This window comes from Sylvia atricapilla, chromosome 1 (assembly GCF_009819655.1).
Source record: "Sylvia atricapilla isolate bSylAtr1 chromosome 1, bSylAtr1.pri, whole genome shotgun sequence".
Lineage (NCBI taxonomy): Eukaryota > Metazoa > Chordata > Aves > Passeriformes > Sylviidae > Sylvia > Sylvia atricapilla.
Window position 1 is genome coordinate 120,432,249 of NC_089140.1, and position 11,145 is coordinate 120,443,393.

The 11,145-nt window shown below is 45.8% G+C and overlaps 1 protein-coding gene across 1 annotated transcript; it reads right to left on the bottom strand.

Moving 5' to 3' along the window:
• Positions 1 to 7,725: 7,725 nt before the first annotated feature.
• Positions 7,726 to 10,314, bottom strand: MSC (musculin). The gene is made up of 2 exons (XM_066334880.1): positions 9,689 to 10,314; positions 7,726 to 8,963 (listed from the first exon to the last, which is right to left on the bottom strand). The coding sequence occupies exons 1-2, from the start codon at positions 10,208 to 10,210 to the stop codon at positions 8,877 to 8,879; spliced, it is 609 nt and encodes a 202-aa protein (XP_066190977.1). The 5' UTR covers positions 10,211 to 10,314; the 3' UTR covers positions 7,726 to 8,876.
• Positions 10,315 to 11,145: the final 831 nt, after the last annotated feature.

Below are 11,145 nucleotides of genomic sequence, written 5' to 3' on the forward strand. Positions count from 1 at the left end.
CCTCACTGGATGTTTTGAATGCCTGAAATCAGGTCAGTCTCACATTTCCTTCCTCAGTACTTTCAGTATAAACCCAGTATTTGGCAATGAGTGCATAATACCGTATTTATTTAATTAGAAAGTTCAGAAGTTTATGCAAAGGGGTTGATTCAAGTCAGCCTCTTGTACTGGAGCCACAGAAAATCTCTTTCTCTTATCTAAAGCAAAAAAAAATGAGGGAGAGATGAATTAAAGGACCACTCTGTCTATGAAAACATCAGTACAGATTGTCATACTTAAGTACATACATACATACTTAATAATTAGGTATTTGTTGCTTTCTAATTATATAAAGAGAGTCATAGTAACAAAATATTGCCATTTCTTTTACTTGTTATTATTCACTCCTAGTTCTGAATGGTTTTTGGAGCCCAAGACATACCTGAACACCATCAGGAAAGTATGGCATAGAGAAATGAAAAGCTCAATATTATTTCATAGACCAGCAAATGAGAACACTCCCTGTCTCTCATTCTGACCACAAGATGTAGCTGTCCCTTTCCATACTGACCCTTTCATTCAGGATTACAGGCTGTCATTACTTACCAAATAAAACGGCCAATGTAAATAGGCAATGCCTCAAGGGAGCCTGTGCTGGAAAAATACACCACGAGCAGGTGGCAGAGTGTCCCCAGGGTCCTTCACCACAAGATGTCCCAGCCCTGATGCGGGAGACACAAAATCTGTGGCTATTAACTGGCCAGGAGCGAGCTACACTGGGCAGGCCTGCATGTGCAGGCTGGACTCTGCATCCTGGGAGGCTTCTCTCCCTTTCATTTTCTTTTAATACTTTTTTTTTGTTCTGGGTAAGATGCAGTTGGTGCCACACTATATGGAGCCATGCATACACCACCTTTGTGCCTGCTTCCTGTTCCTGTGTTTCGTCTTGACCACACTGGCAGGGAATTGTGGTGCCAGGGACACTCAGGGAGCTGAGGGGCCGACTGGAGCTGTTGGCAGCCTGTGCACACACAGATCCCTGCAGGAGGCTCCTTAAGCCTCACCGTCCATGGGCTCATTGAAGGGGCCATCGGTGGTGCCAAGGGCCCTACCACCATTCCTACTGCCACTCCTAATGCTGATCCTCACATCATTCATTCCTAATGCCCTGCGCAATCACCAACCATATCATCGAAGCTCAGCAAAGGAAAGTTTTGGATTCTGCACCTGGGTTGGTGCAACTCTGGATGTACAGAGAGACTGGGGAATGAGAGGCTGGAAACCGGCAACATGGAAAAGGACCTGATGGTCCTCTTCAATGGCAAGTTGAATCTGAGTCAGCAGAGCCCTGGCAGCCAGGAGGGCCCACCATGTCCTGGGGTGCACCAGGGACAGCATCAGCCAGGCAAGAGAGGGGATTGTCCTGCTCTGCTCTGCACTGGGGTGTCCTCACCTCGAGTGCTGGGGACAGTTTTGGGCTTCTCAATATAAAAAAGACATTAAACTATTAGAGAGTGTCCAAAGGAGGGCAGCAGATGGTGAAGGGCCTCGAGGGGAAGCCATATGAGGAGCGGCTGAGGTCACTTGGTCTGTCCAGCCTGGAGGAGGCTGAGGGGAGATCTCTCTGCAGTTACAAGTTCTTCGTGAGGGGGAGAGGAGGGACTGACACTGATCTCTTTTCTGCGGTGACAGGAGCCGAGGGAACGGCCTGAGGCTGCGCCAGGGGAGGTTTAGATTGGACATTAGGAAAAAGTTCTTCACCCAGAGGCCAGCGGGTGGCGCCCACGCCCCGCCTGCGGGCCCGGCCCGCCTTTCCCGGCGCTGTCCGGCCCGCCTTTCCCGGCGCTGCCCGGCCCGCCTTTCCCGGCGCCGCCCGGCCCGGCCCGCCTTTCCCGGCGCTGTGCGGCCCGCCTTTCCCGGCGCTGCCCGGCCGGCCCGCCTTTCCCGGCGCTGCCCGGCCCGGCCCGCCTTTCCCGGCGCTGCCCGGCCCGGCCCGCCTTTCCCGGCGCTGTCCGGCCCGCCTTTCCCGGCGCTGCCCGTCCCGCCTTTCCCGGCGCTGTCCGGCCGGGCCGCCTTTCCCGGCGCTGTCCGGCCCGCCTTTCCCGGCGCTGCCCGTCCCGCCTTTCCCGGCGCTGTCCGGCCGGGCCGCCTTTCCCGGCGCTGTCCGGCCCGCCTTTCCCGGCGCCGCGCCGGGGCCGGGGCCCGCAGGAGGAGCCCGGGGGCAGCAGCGGCCCTGGCCGCGGCTCTCTGCCGGCGGAGCCGAGGGGAGAAGGCGGCGCTCTGGGCGCCTTTAAATGGGCGGGTGCCGCCCAGTGCCGAGAAAAGCGGTGCCGGCTCTGCACGAGGTGCAGAGGACTCCTAGTATTTGATGCTGATAGTCCTCTATTGAATAAAGTAATGCTTAGGAGTGAGTGAACAAGTTCACAAGCTGACAGTTGGACTTGGTGATATCAAAGGTCTTTTCCAACCTTAATTATTCTATCATTCTGTTATTCTAAGATGACATAACTAGATAACCTCCCCCTAGTCCTTTCTGTAGGAGTATTTAAATATTTTTGAAGTGGTGAGTGTGTTCATCCCACCCCGAGATTTTTCCAAACTCATCATAGCCCTTTCGGCTATAGCTGCAGGCTCTTTACAAACCAGTTTTCGTCTTTGTTTCACCTGATTTTTTTTCCTCTTGCTCATGTCTCCCAGCCAGCTGTCAGTTCTCCAGGAGCCACCTCGGAAGACAGCCAGGCACAAGTCTCGATGACAGAGAGGAAACACTTGTGCCAGCCAGAGATGCTGAAGGCCACCCGGAGCCGTCTCCCCACCCTCATTCAGAGGCATATTTTTGTGGGATTACCAGAGTTTGGGAAATGTGTCTTTCTGTGTCTGTATCCAAAGTGGATGCTGTCAGAAAAAAATCTGTAAATCATAATTTGTCTATTCTGTCTTAAATGTTGAAGGAAAAAAGAGCTCCTTTTTTTGCCTTTTTAAATTTTTTTTTTTATTATTTACAATAATGACTGTACATATCTGAGAAGTGGGGTTTATTTAATATTTAGTACTTGAGACACACAGTAAAAACCTGGAAGAGGAAATAGAGATTGTTGTATTGCTTTGATACCTCATATACAATGACATTTTAGTGTTAAACTACACTCAGAAAAAAATTATCTGCTGTCTTTCAATCCACTAGACTTGCCGCTGTCTTGTACATCAGGGCATATATTACAAGGGAGCTGGACACAAAACTTAAAGCACCTACCTATTTTGCTCAGGGAAGTGGTGGAATCACCATTCCTGGAAGTCTTAAAAATATATATAATTGATGTGGCACTTGGAGATACAGTTCAGCAGTGAACATGGCAACGGTCAGCTAGTGGTTGCACTCAATGTTCTTAGAGAATTTTGCAATCCTAAGGATTCTATTCAGCTTCAGCAGCAGGATCTACAGTGTAACATCAGGATTTTCATTCATTTTGCTCCGATGTTTGGTAATATCCTGGTCAGATTTAAGACTTGGTGATAGATACATAAGAATGAATGCATGGTCTTCCCTGCCCAGAGTAATCTAAAATAGAGAAAAATCTAAACCAAATGTAAAACTCAGGAGGTTCTGTGAACTGGAGACTCGCTTAAAATACAAGAGGTAATGTCTAAAGTATTAAATAGCATGAAGGGCTGCTCTACAAAGACTGTCCTCTTGCTTTGAGGTCACCTGTCCTGGGCTAGTTTGTATGCATGCTGCTTATGACTGTGCACTCTCAGTCTCCAGAATACTGTGACTTGAGTTGTATATTTTGAATGATCCCTATCCACTACTGACTCACAAACTATGTCTTGGCAGTGCCTGGGAGAACGGCACGTGTCCCATACCAAACCCACAAACCATGCAGGGGCCTTTCCAACAACGTAACAGAATAGACACTGAAGCTGCAATGCTCATGAATGCTTCTGGACACCATATCTTTTTAACTTGTGTCATCACCACGGGGCAGTTTAGTGTAGGCTATGGTACAAATCATATTATGCATACATGGGTACTGTATTTCAGGAATTCTGTGTGCTTCTGTGTGTGACACATAGTTACACCTCATCCAGGATAAGACACCTCAGGACTGTATTTCAAGAGAGTTTTCAGTTCATGTTTCATAACGTCACTGTCATGCTGTTCAACAGTAAATTTGTAATCTGAATATCTGTACAGATAGCTGAATTTCTTACATTTATCTCCATGTACCTCCAGCTGACACTTTTCTAGTGGATGAATACAAATTTACTCTTGAGAAGTGGTTCCTTATAATGGTCTACTTGCACATTTTGTTTGGTTAGGTTCTGTCTCCGCTTACTACTGTGAACAGAACTTCATCAATCTGGCAGTTTAGTTTTAATCCAGGGGTCCTACAGAAAAGGGTTAAGTTTTCTCTTTGATTTTTCCCCCTCTTTTAAAGTTAATAGCAATGTAACTTTTTTTTTTTAATTTTTTTTTTCCCTTTTGAAGGGAACAAAATTCAAAGAATACAGTAATTGCTCATGCTGCTCCAATCCAAATTTTCTATGAATAGTCATGCCTACATTTACTTCCTATGTTTACTGACTATGGGATTTAAGGTGCTAATAATGTAGCTTCTGCCATCACAGCAACTTGGAATTAAAATTAAAAAGTGATCCATTAATTTTTGGATTACCATCTGTTGATTTTATTCTTGTTTCTGTGAAAATTCCTGTGAGATAAAGGTGATGTTTTCTGTGCCCTTCATATATGCTGTGCTCATTACACAGCTTTTCATGTTATTCCATGAAAATTATGTATTATTTCTTTATAAGGTTACTATAGGCTTATATTGTTGGGTGGCTCTAAAGCCCCCTTCTTCCTTCTTTTTAGCTTTCTTGGCTTATATAAAGTTCTGACATTTAAATCTGCCTATATCCCCCACAACATTAGATATTTAACTAAAACATTCTATATTTAACTGAATCATATAGTTGGTCCTCTTAGGGTCCTTTTAGAGTCAATAAAGAAAGAGCAACTTTCAGATACTTAGTTGAGATCTTAATTTAGTCAACTCCCTCTTTCACATGGGAGACCCCTATGGCAACTGTAGTGCTTATATAATCACCTTTACTTAGCCAAAAAAATCAAATTTTTTACTCAGAATCCCTAGCATATCTGAATGTTCTTTAAATAGTACATGTATAAAGAGACATAGAGGAAAAGTATGGCTTAGGTATTTTTTATATGCAAACTATGTTTCTTTTGCTCAGAACTGTTAACATTTTCAATATGAGTGACATACATCCCTTGTGTAAGCAAACACATGCATTGGAAAGGAAAGGTAAATGATGGCTAATGATCCATCAGATTCCCACACAGAACAGAGACAAAACAAAGTACTACACAACATTTGTATTAATTTAAAGTCATGAAAGTATTGTTGGGAGGAAGTATTCCTCTTATATATGGACTGTTTACCCTGAAAGTCAATGCGGGTACTCTGCCAGTCAGATCTCACATGAAGCAGGTTTTGGTTGAATATCAGTTGCAGGGAATTTGGCATTTTATTTTTAAAACAGCTTCAGCAAATTCTGCATGACTTCATGGCATCAAGAAGGGTTCATCTTTTACCTTGTGCAAGGAACATTAATATAACCCAAAATCATCAAGCATAAACTTGTCAAGTCTAATAAAAATGTTTGTATTTCTTACCTCTGTGCCCGTGAACTGTAGATATGTGAGGTAATTTTTTATTTTAAGTCTCCCTTCCACACCCCTCTGTAACTCTCCAGACACACAAAATAGTCAGACTTTATGAACGAGATTAATTTACTGTATCAGGTTGTCAAAAACTTAATAAAAAAAAAAAAAAAAAAAAAAAAGAGAAGGACCTTTATTATCTTTCAGTGGAATCCATTAATGCTTAAAAAGAGCATTTTAGAATGTTATGTTCACGTCATTCATGTAAAGAACTGATTTTACATTTATCTGAGTATAAAAAATGTTTCAAAACTGCATGCATGTGTTTTGGTGTGTCTTTGTAGGTGAGCAATACCAGAATATATGACTTACCTGGCATTTCTCTGGAAATATAGCAGCCTTCATCTCAGGACAAACCCACAGGGAACCTGTTCAATTACCTGATCTTTTTCCTAATCATATAGTGCATCTCACAGAGAGAGAAGATTAATTTACTTTTAAAAAACAATATTTATGAACCTAAGGATTAAAATTAAACATTTAAAATACAGATCCTTACTGGAGAAATCTAATCTAATTGCTGTACTAAGAGAAATAAGTATAAACTAGTACATATATCTCTGTATAGAGGTATGTAAAAGAAAAAACTTGTACAACATTCAGTATCTAAAAGCTGCCATTTTCTTTGTCATTTCTCAGGTCAGATTTTGACCTGAAATATCACCTCTGGCCACTGTTTACTTCTGTTCTAAAACCACTGACAGTCTGTTGGGACACCACCACCATATGGATGTGTCTGTTACCGTAACAAATGCAGTAAATGCATTCATTACTTTATGCAGAAAGTATTTCTATTTATTATGCAGCCACAAAGAAAAATGTACTTGAGAGCATGCAGTATGGTGCTTGGGTGGAAGCAATCCTGTTTTTTCTTCCTGTCATACTCCTCACCCCCAGTTTTGATCTATTCTATTTACCTAACATAACCACTGCATATTTGGGAATATACACTGAATATTTTTTCCCATCATGCTGCACAGACCTTTCTATACCGTTAAAGTTACCCAGCTTTCCTTGTTTTTCCGATCTTCTAGAGCTCTTAACCAATTACAGCTGGGATCAAGGCCAAAACCGGCTAAGTATCACAACTGAGATTATCTCAAGTGGTACCTTAATTAAACTGCTGAATAATCTATTTTTCAGGGTTCAAATAAATATTGTGTGAATTTTCTCATACCTTATGCCTTCCAAAAGGTCATTCATTTTTGTTTCATTGTTTATGTTCTTTTCTTTTTATAAAGCTTCCTAGAGGGAGTGAGGTGGAGTCCCATCTCAGTTACATTAACTGCAAATTTGGATAGACTTCTTCCTTCACAGACTTTCTCTGGGAAAAAAAATGGAAGTTAAATTATATTATGGTCTCTGTACAGCTTGCCCCCAAATCACTGAAAGCAACAATTTCAGCAGATCCTGGACTGTGCTTTCATTATATTTTGCAGTGTCTCTGGATTATTTTACATTTCACAAGAAGCAAACCAATTTTCTGCAGTTCACCTGTTTATTCTCAGGACACTACCAATAGTCAGACTTGGTCTTCTATGCAGTATTTCAAACCAAATCCAAGACATAGGATGACCTGACAACATAGAATGACCTGAAAACAAATTAGGTTAAACTTGTTAGGTTTCTTGTTAAACAAATGTTTCTTCCTCCTCATTGCTTATGTTAGGAAGAGGTGGCTTTTTCTTCTCTAAAGCAGTTCAGTTTTCTCCCTTACTGTGAGTTAACGGCTGATAAAGTATTTTGAGAAAAAGTTATCTCAGGAGTTTTAATCTTAAAACAGGAAAATCTTGTTCTTAACTAGGAAAACTCATCTGATTTTCCCACCACAAAAATACAGATAAAAGGAAAACACATAACAGATGGAAGTGCCAACAAACAGCAAAAGGAGCCATTACACTATATGACATTGATTTCTTAATCTACAATTATTTATTCTTCTGCTTCACGGAAGAGAATATTACAAAGGATTCTGTAAGTTGTTAAAACTTGGCCATCCCTGCTGATTTATATAGTAGTGCACCTCGAATAAATTGTTTGGGGTAAAAGTATTCTTATCTGACTCTGTTGCTAGAGATGTATCTGCCCTTAAGAGATGGGGAAGATCAGTGTGTTTACAAAAGTCGGTTTCAAGAACATGCATTACAAAGATGCTTGAATATGGATGCAGCCACACACTATCACAGTACCAGTAAGTCATTGTAACCAAGCTTTTAATGTCATTTATAAAAAAATAGAGTTATTTACATTTGCAACTTATTTGATGACATCCTCTTTTATTACAACTTTTGAATCTGTAAGGAAATGACACACTAACTCATTTGAGAGCAAACTTCTCAATGATAAGCATAACAGTACAGGAAAAATATTTAAAACACTGTGAATTATTGGTTTTTTGCAGCATCATACAAACACAATCTTTACAACACATGCACCCTGGCCTTACGGTAAGCAGAATTCCCTTCCAGATTAAGGCACAGAAACTCTACCACACTTCTAGGGACTGTCCCACATTCTTACATGTGGCATTTCAAGACATAACCAAAGGAATTACTTTAATTCCAATGGGTCATAGCAAAATGTGTCCACTTACACATTTTTAAGAAAACTCTGATCAAAGGGACTAAAAGAGAAGAAGTATGACTAATTGCATAGTTGCAGTAAACCAGACCCATGAATACAAAAGTCATCAAAATATATTATAAATCTATCTGACTTTCAAAGCTACTTTAAAATACTGTTTTGCTTTACAATACAAATAACACTGTTTGGGGTTAGTTTGTAGAATTGTATTTTGGTCCATGCTGTTAATTCTATATCATTATATTCCTCTTCCATTAGTTTAAAAGCCTCAGAACAACAGGTCCTCAGGCAGTGGTAAGAATGATGAAGCCAAGTCTTAGACTTCAGCTGCTGCAGTCAGTTCATAAAACCTCTAATTTCAACCACCTCCATTCTTTACTGCTTTAAATAATCTGCCCTCAGATCACTAAGGGGAAAGAATGACGAGGGATGCAAATTTAACACTGTTAGAGATGGAGGTCCTCCCCATCTTCTAGTCCTGAGCTGATAAATCACAGCTCTTAAAAATAGCCAACCCATTAAAAAAAAAAAAAAAAAGGATCAACAATAATAAATCCTCAATTTAGTCTGACTATGCAGTAGTTCCACATAATCTGCTGGCAGTAGAAACTTCTTTGGTGTCAGAGTCAGGTCTTCCTGAAACCACAAACGGCCAAGTCTGTAAGCAAAAAAAGAAAAAAGATATTTCATATTAAAAGAAAGTTTATCTTCGTATGAAACTGGAGCTTTATTAGTGATAGATGTCTAACTGGTTCAGTTGCAAACACGTCATCATGTTTTAGTCCCTGTGGGAAGCACAGAGAGAGCCGAGTTCCTCTAACAAATATTTTCATTACGTTTTTCATTATAATTAAATGCTCCACAGAAGGTCTCCAATGGTCAGCAACAGTGTTCACATCCAAACTGCAGTGTTTATCTTGCTTTGAAACTCTTGGCGTCATTTAATAAATGAAAAGCATATAATCTATTTCAAAACAATAACTCTGCTGTATATAAGAAAATGTTTTACCCGGTGACAACCAGCGGGAGTTTAATTTTGTACCGATGAACTCATGACGCTATGCTGGTGCTGCAGGCCAGCCCGCAGACCGAGTTACTCCTTTTTCGGACACTAAGCTTGCCTAATGCCCGAGGAATGTAATCTTTAGGGTCCCCGATTCCGACTCCCCAGGACTGACACACCCGCCACCATCGAAGGCCAAGCGCGGCCCCGGAGTCGCCCACGGTGCGAGGGCCCTGGGAATCCTGCCGCTCCTTCCAGGGCGGGCACGGGCTGATCGCTGTCCCCCTGCCCGGGGAGCGGCCCCGAGGCTGCCCCGAGCGGTGCCCGGGGATTCTCCGCGGCTGTTCCACGCCTCCCCCCGCCCGCCTCCCGCGCCCTACCAGGTTGACGGGATGGACGTAGCCGTTCTCGTAGCGGTCCTCCTGCAGGAGCTGCCGGAGGTGGGCGATGTAGCTGGACGCCAGGCGCAGCGTGTCCAGCTTGGAGAGCTTGGTGTCGGGCGGCACCCAGGGCAGGCTCGTCTTCAGCCGGGAGAACGCCTTGCTCAGCACCCGCATCCGCGCCCGCTCCCGCGCGTTGGCCGCGTTTCGCTGGGACTGCTTCCCCTCGAGCGGCGGCCCCCGCGGCCCCGACGCCGCCTTCTTGCCCCCGGGGCCGCCGCCCCGCGCCCTTTTCCTCTTGCAGCCGCTGCCCGCCGGCCCCGCCGCGCAGCTGCCCTCGCCGTCCTCTTCCTCCTCTTCTTCCTCCTCTTCCTCCTCCTCCGCCGCCGAGGAGTTGTCCCCCGAGGGGTAGAGCTCGCCGCGGGGCTGGCGCTTGGCGGGCGGCGGCGGGTAGTCCAGCTGCAGCGCCCGCAGGTCCATCTCGGGCAGCTCCTCCGCCTCGCTGGCGGAGCCCGTGGACATGGCCCCGGGCGGGCGGCGGGGAGGCGCGCAGCGCGGCAGGCGGGCGGGGGCGGACGGCCGAGCCCAGTCGGCCCGGAGCGGGGCGGCCCCGCCGCGGAGAGTCCGTGCCGGGCGGGGGCGCGGGGGGGCGCGGAGGGGGATGCGCCCCTTGACAGCGCTATATATCGGGTGTCCGCGGAGCGAACCACCCGCCGGGCGGAGGGGCGGAGAGGGGCGCGGGGCGGGGGTCGGGCCCTGAGGAGCCCCGCGCGGGGGCGGCGCCTCTCCCCAGCTCCGCGGGGCTGCCGCGGCGGTGCGCAGAGCCGGACCCCTCTGCGGGGGCACACACACGCAGATGGGGATACGCGGACACGCGAGATGTCTCCGTGTGTGCTTTTGCTCTTGGGCGTCACGCCTTTCCCACTGGACAGACCCCTGTCCTCTCCTCGGAGAACGGAGAATACCTCCAGGGCTGGTCCCGTCAGTGTTCGCACAGGGAGGACCGTACCGCTCCCTGTGTCTAAGTGTTTAGGGCGACTCGGGACTCTGCTCCCAGCCCACCCCGCTCTTTCTCTCACCTTTCCTTCGAGGGCAGGGGGTTTTCCCAGCCTACGAGCCCCCGGTGCAGCAGAGTGGTGCGGCAGGACGAGGCCCCAGCCCGCTGGGCTCTTCCCTGCCTGCCCAGCTTTTGGAAGCGGCTGTGCGGTGCCGGTGCCCCGCCGGGCCAGGCGGAGGCAGCCAGAGACGCGGGATCGGGGGCCGGGTGTGCGATGTGTGAGGAGCAATGCAAAAAGTCTCTGGGAACGTGCGTACAGTGGTTTGATAGCGTTCTTAGTTTCGGGTGAAGCCCCAGACAATAGCGAATGAGTGTAAACTGTCCGAGAGTTTCTCCCTCCTCAGGGCAATTAATTAAAACCCATTTAATTGGACTATGTACACCTCTCTGTCACAGAGCG

Excerpts from the sequence above, each read along its gene's own strand:
- MSC (XM_066334880.1), bottom strand. The coding sequence starts at position 10,210 with ATGTCCACGGGCTCCGCCAGCGAGGCGGAGGAGCTGCCCGAGATGGAC. Across the intron at positions 8,964-9,688 it reads ACGTCCATCCCGTCAACCTG|ACTTGGCCGTTTGTGGTTTC; the intron begins GTAGGGCGCGGG and ends TTTTGCTTACAG.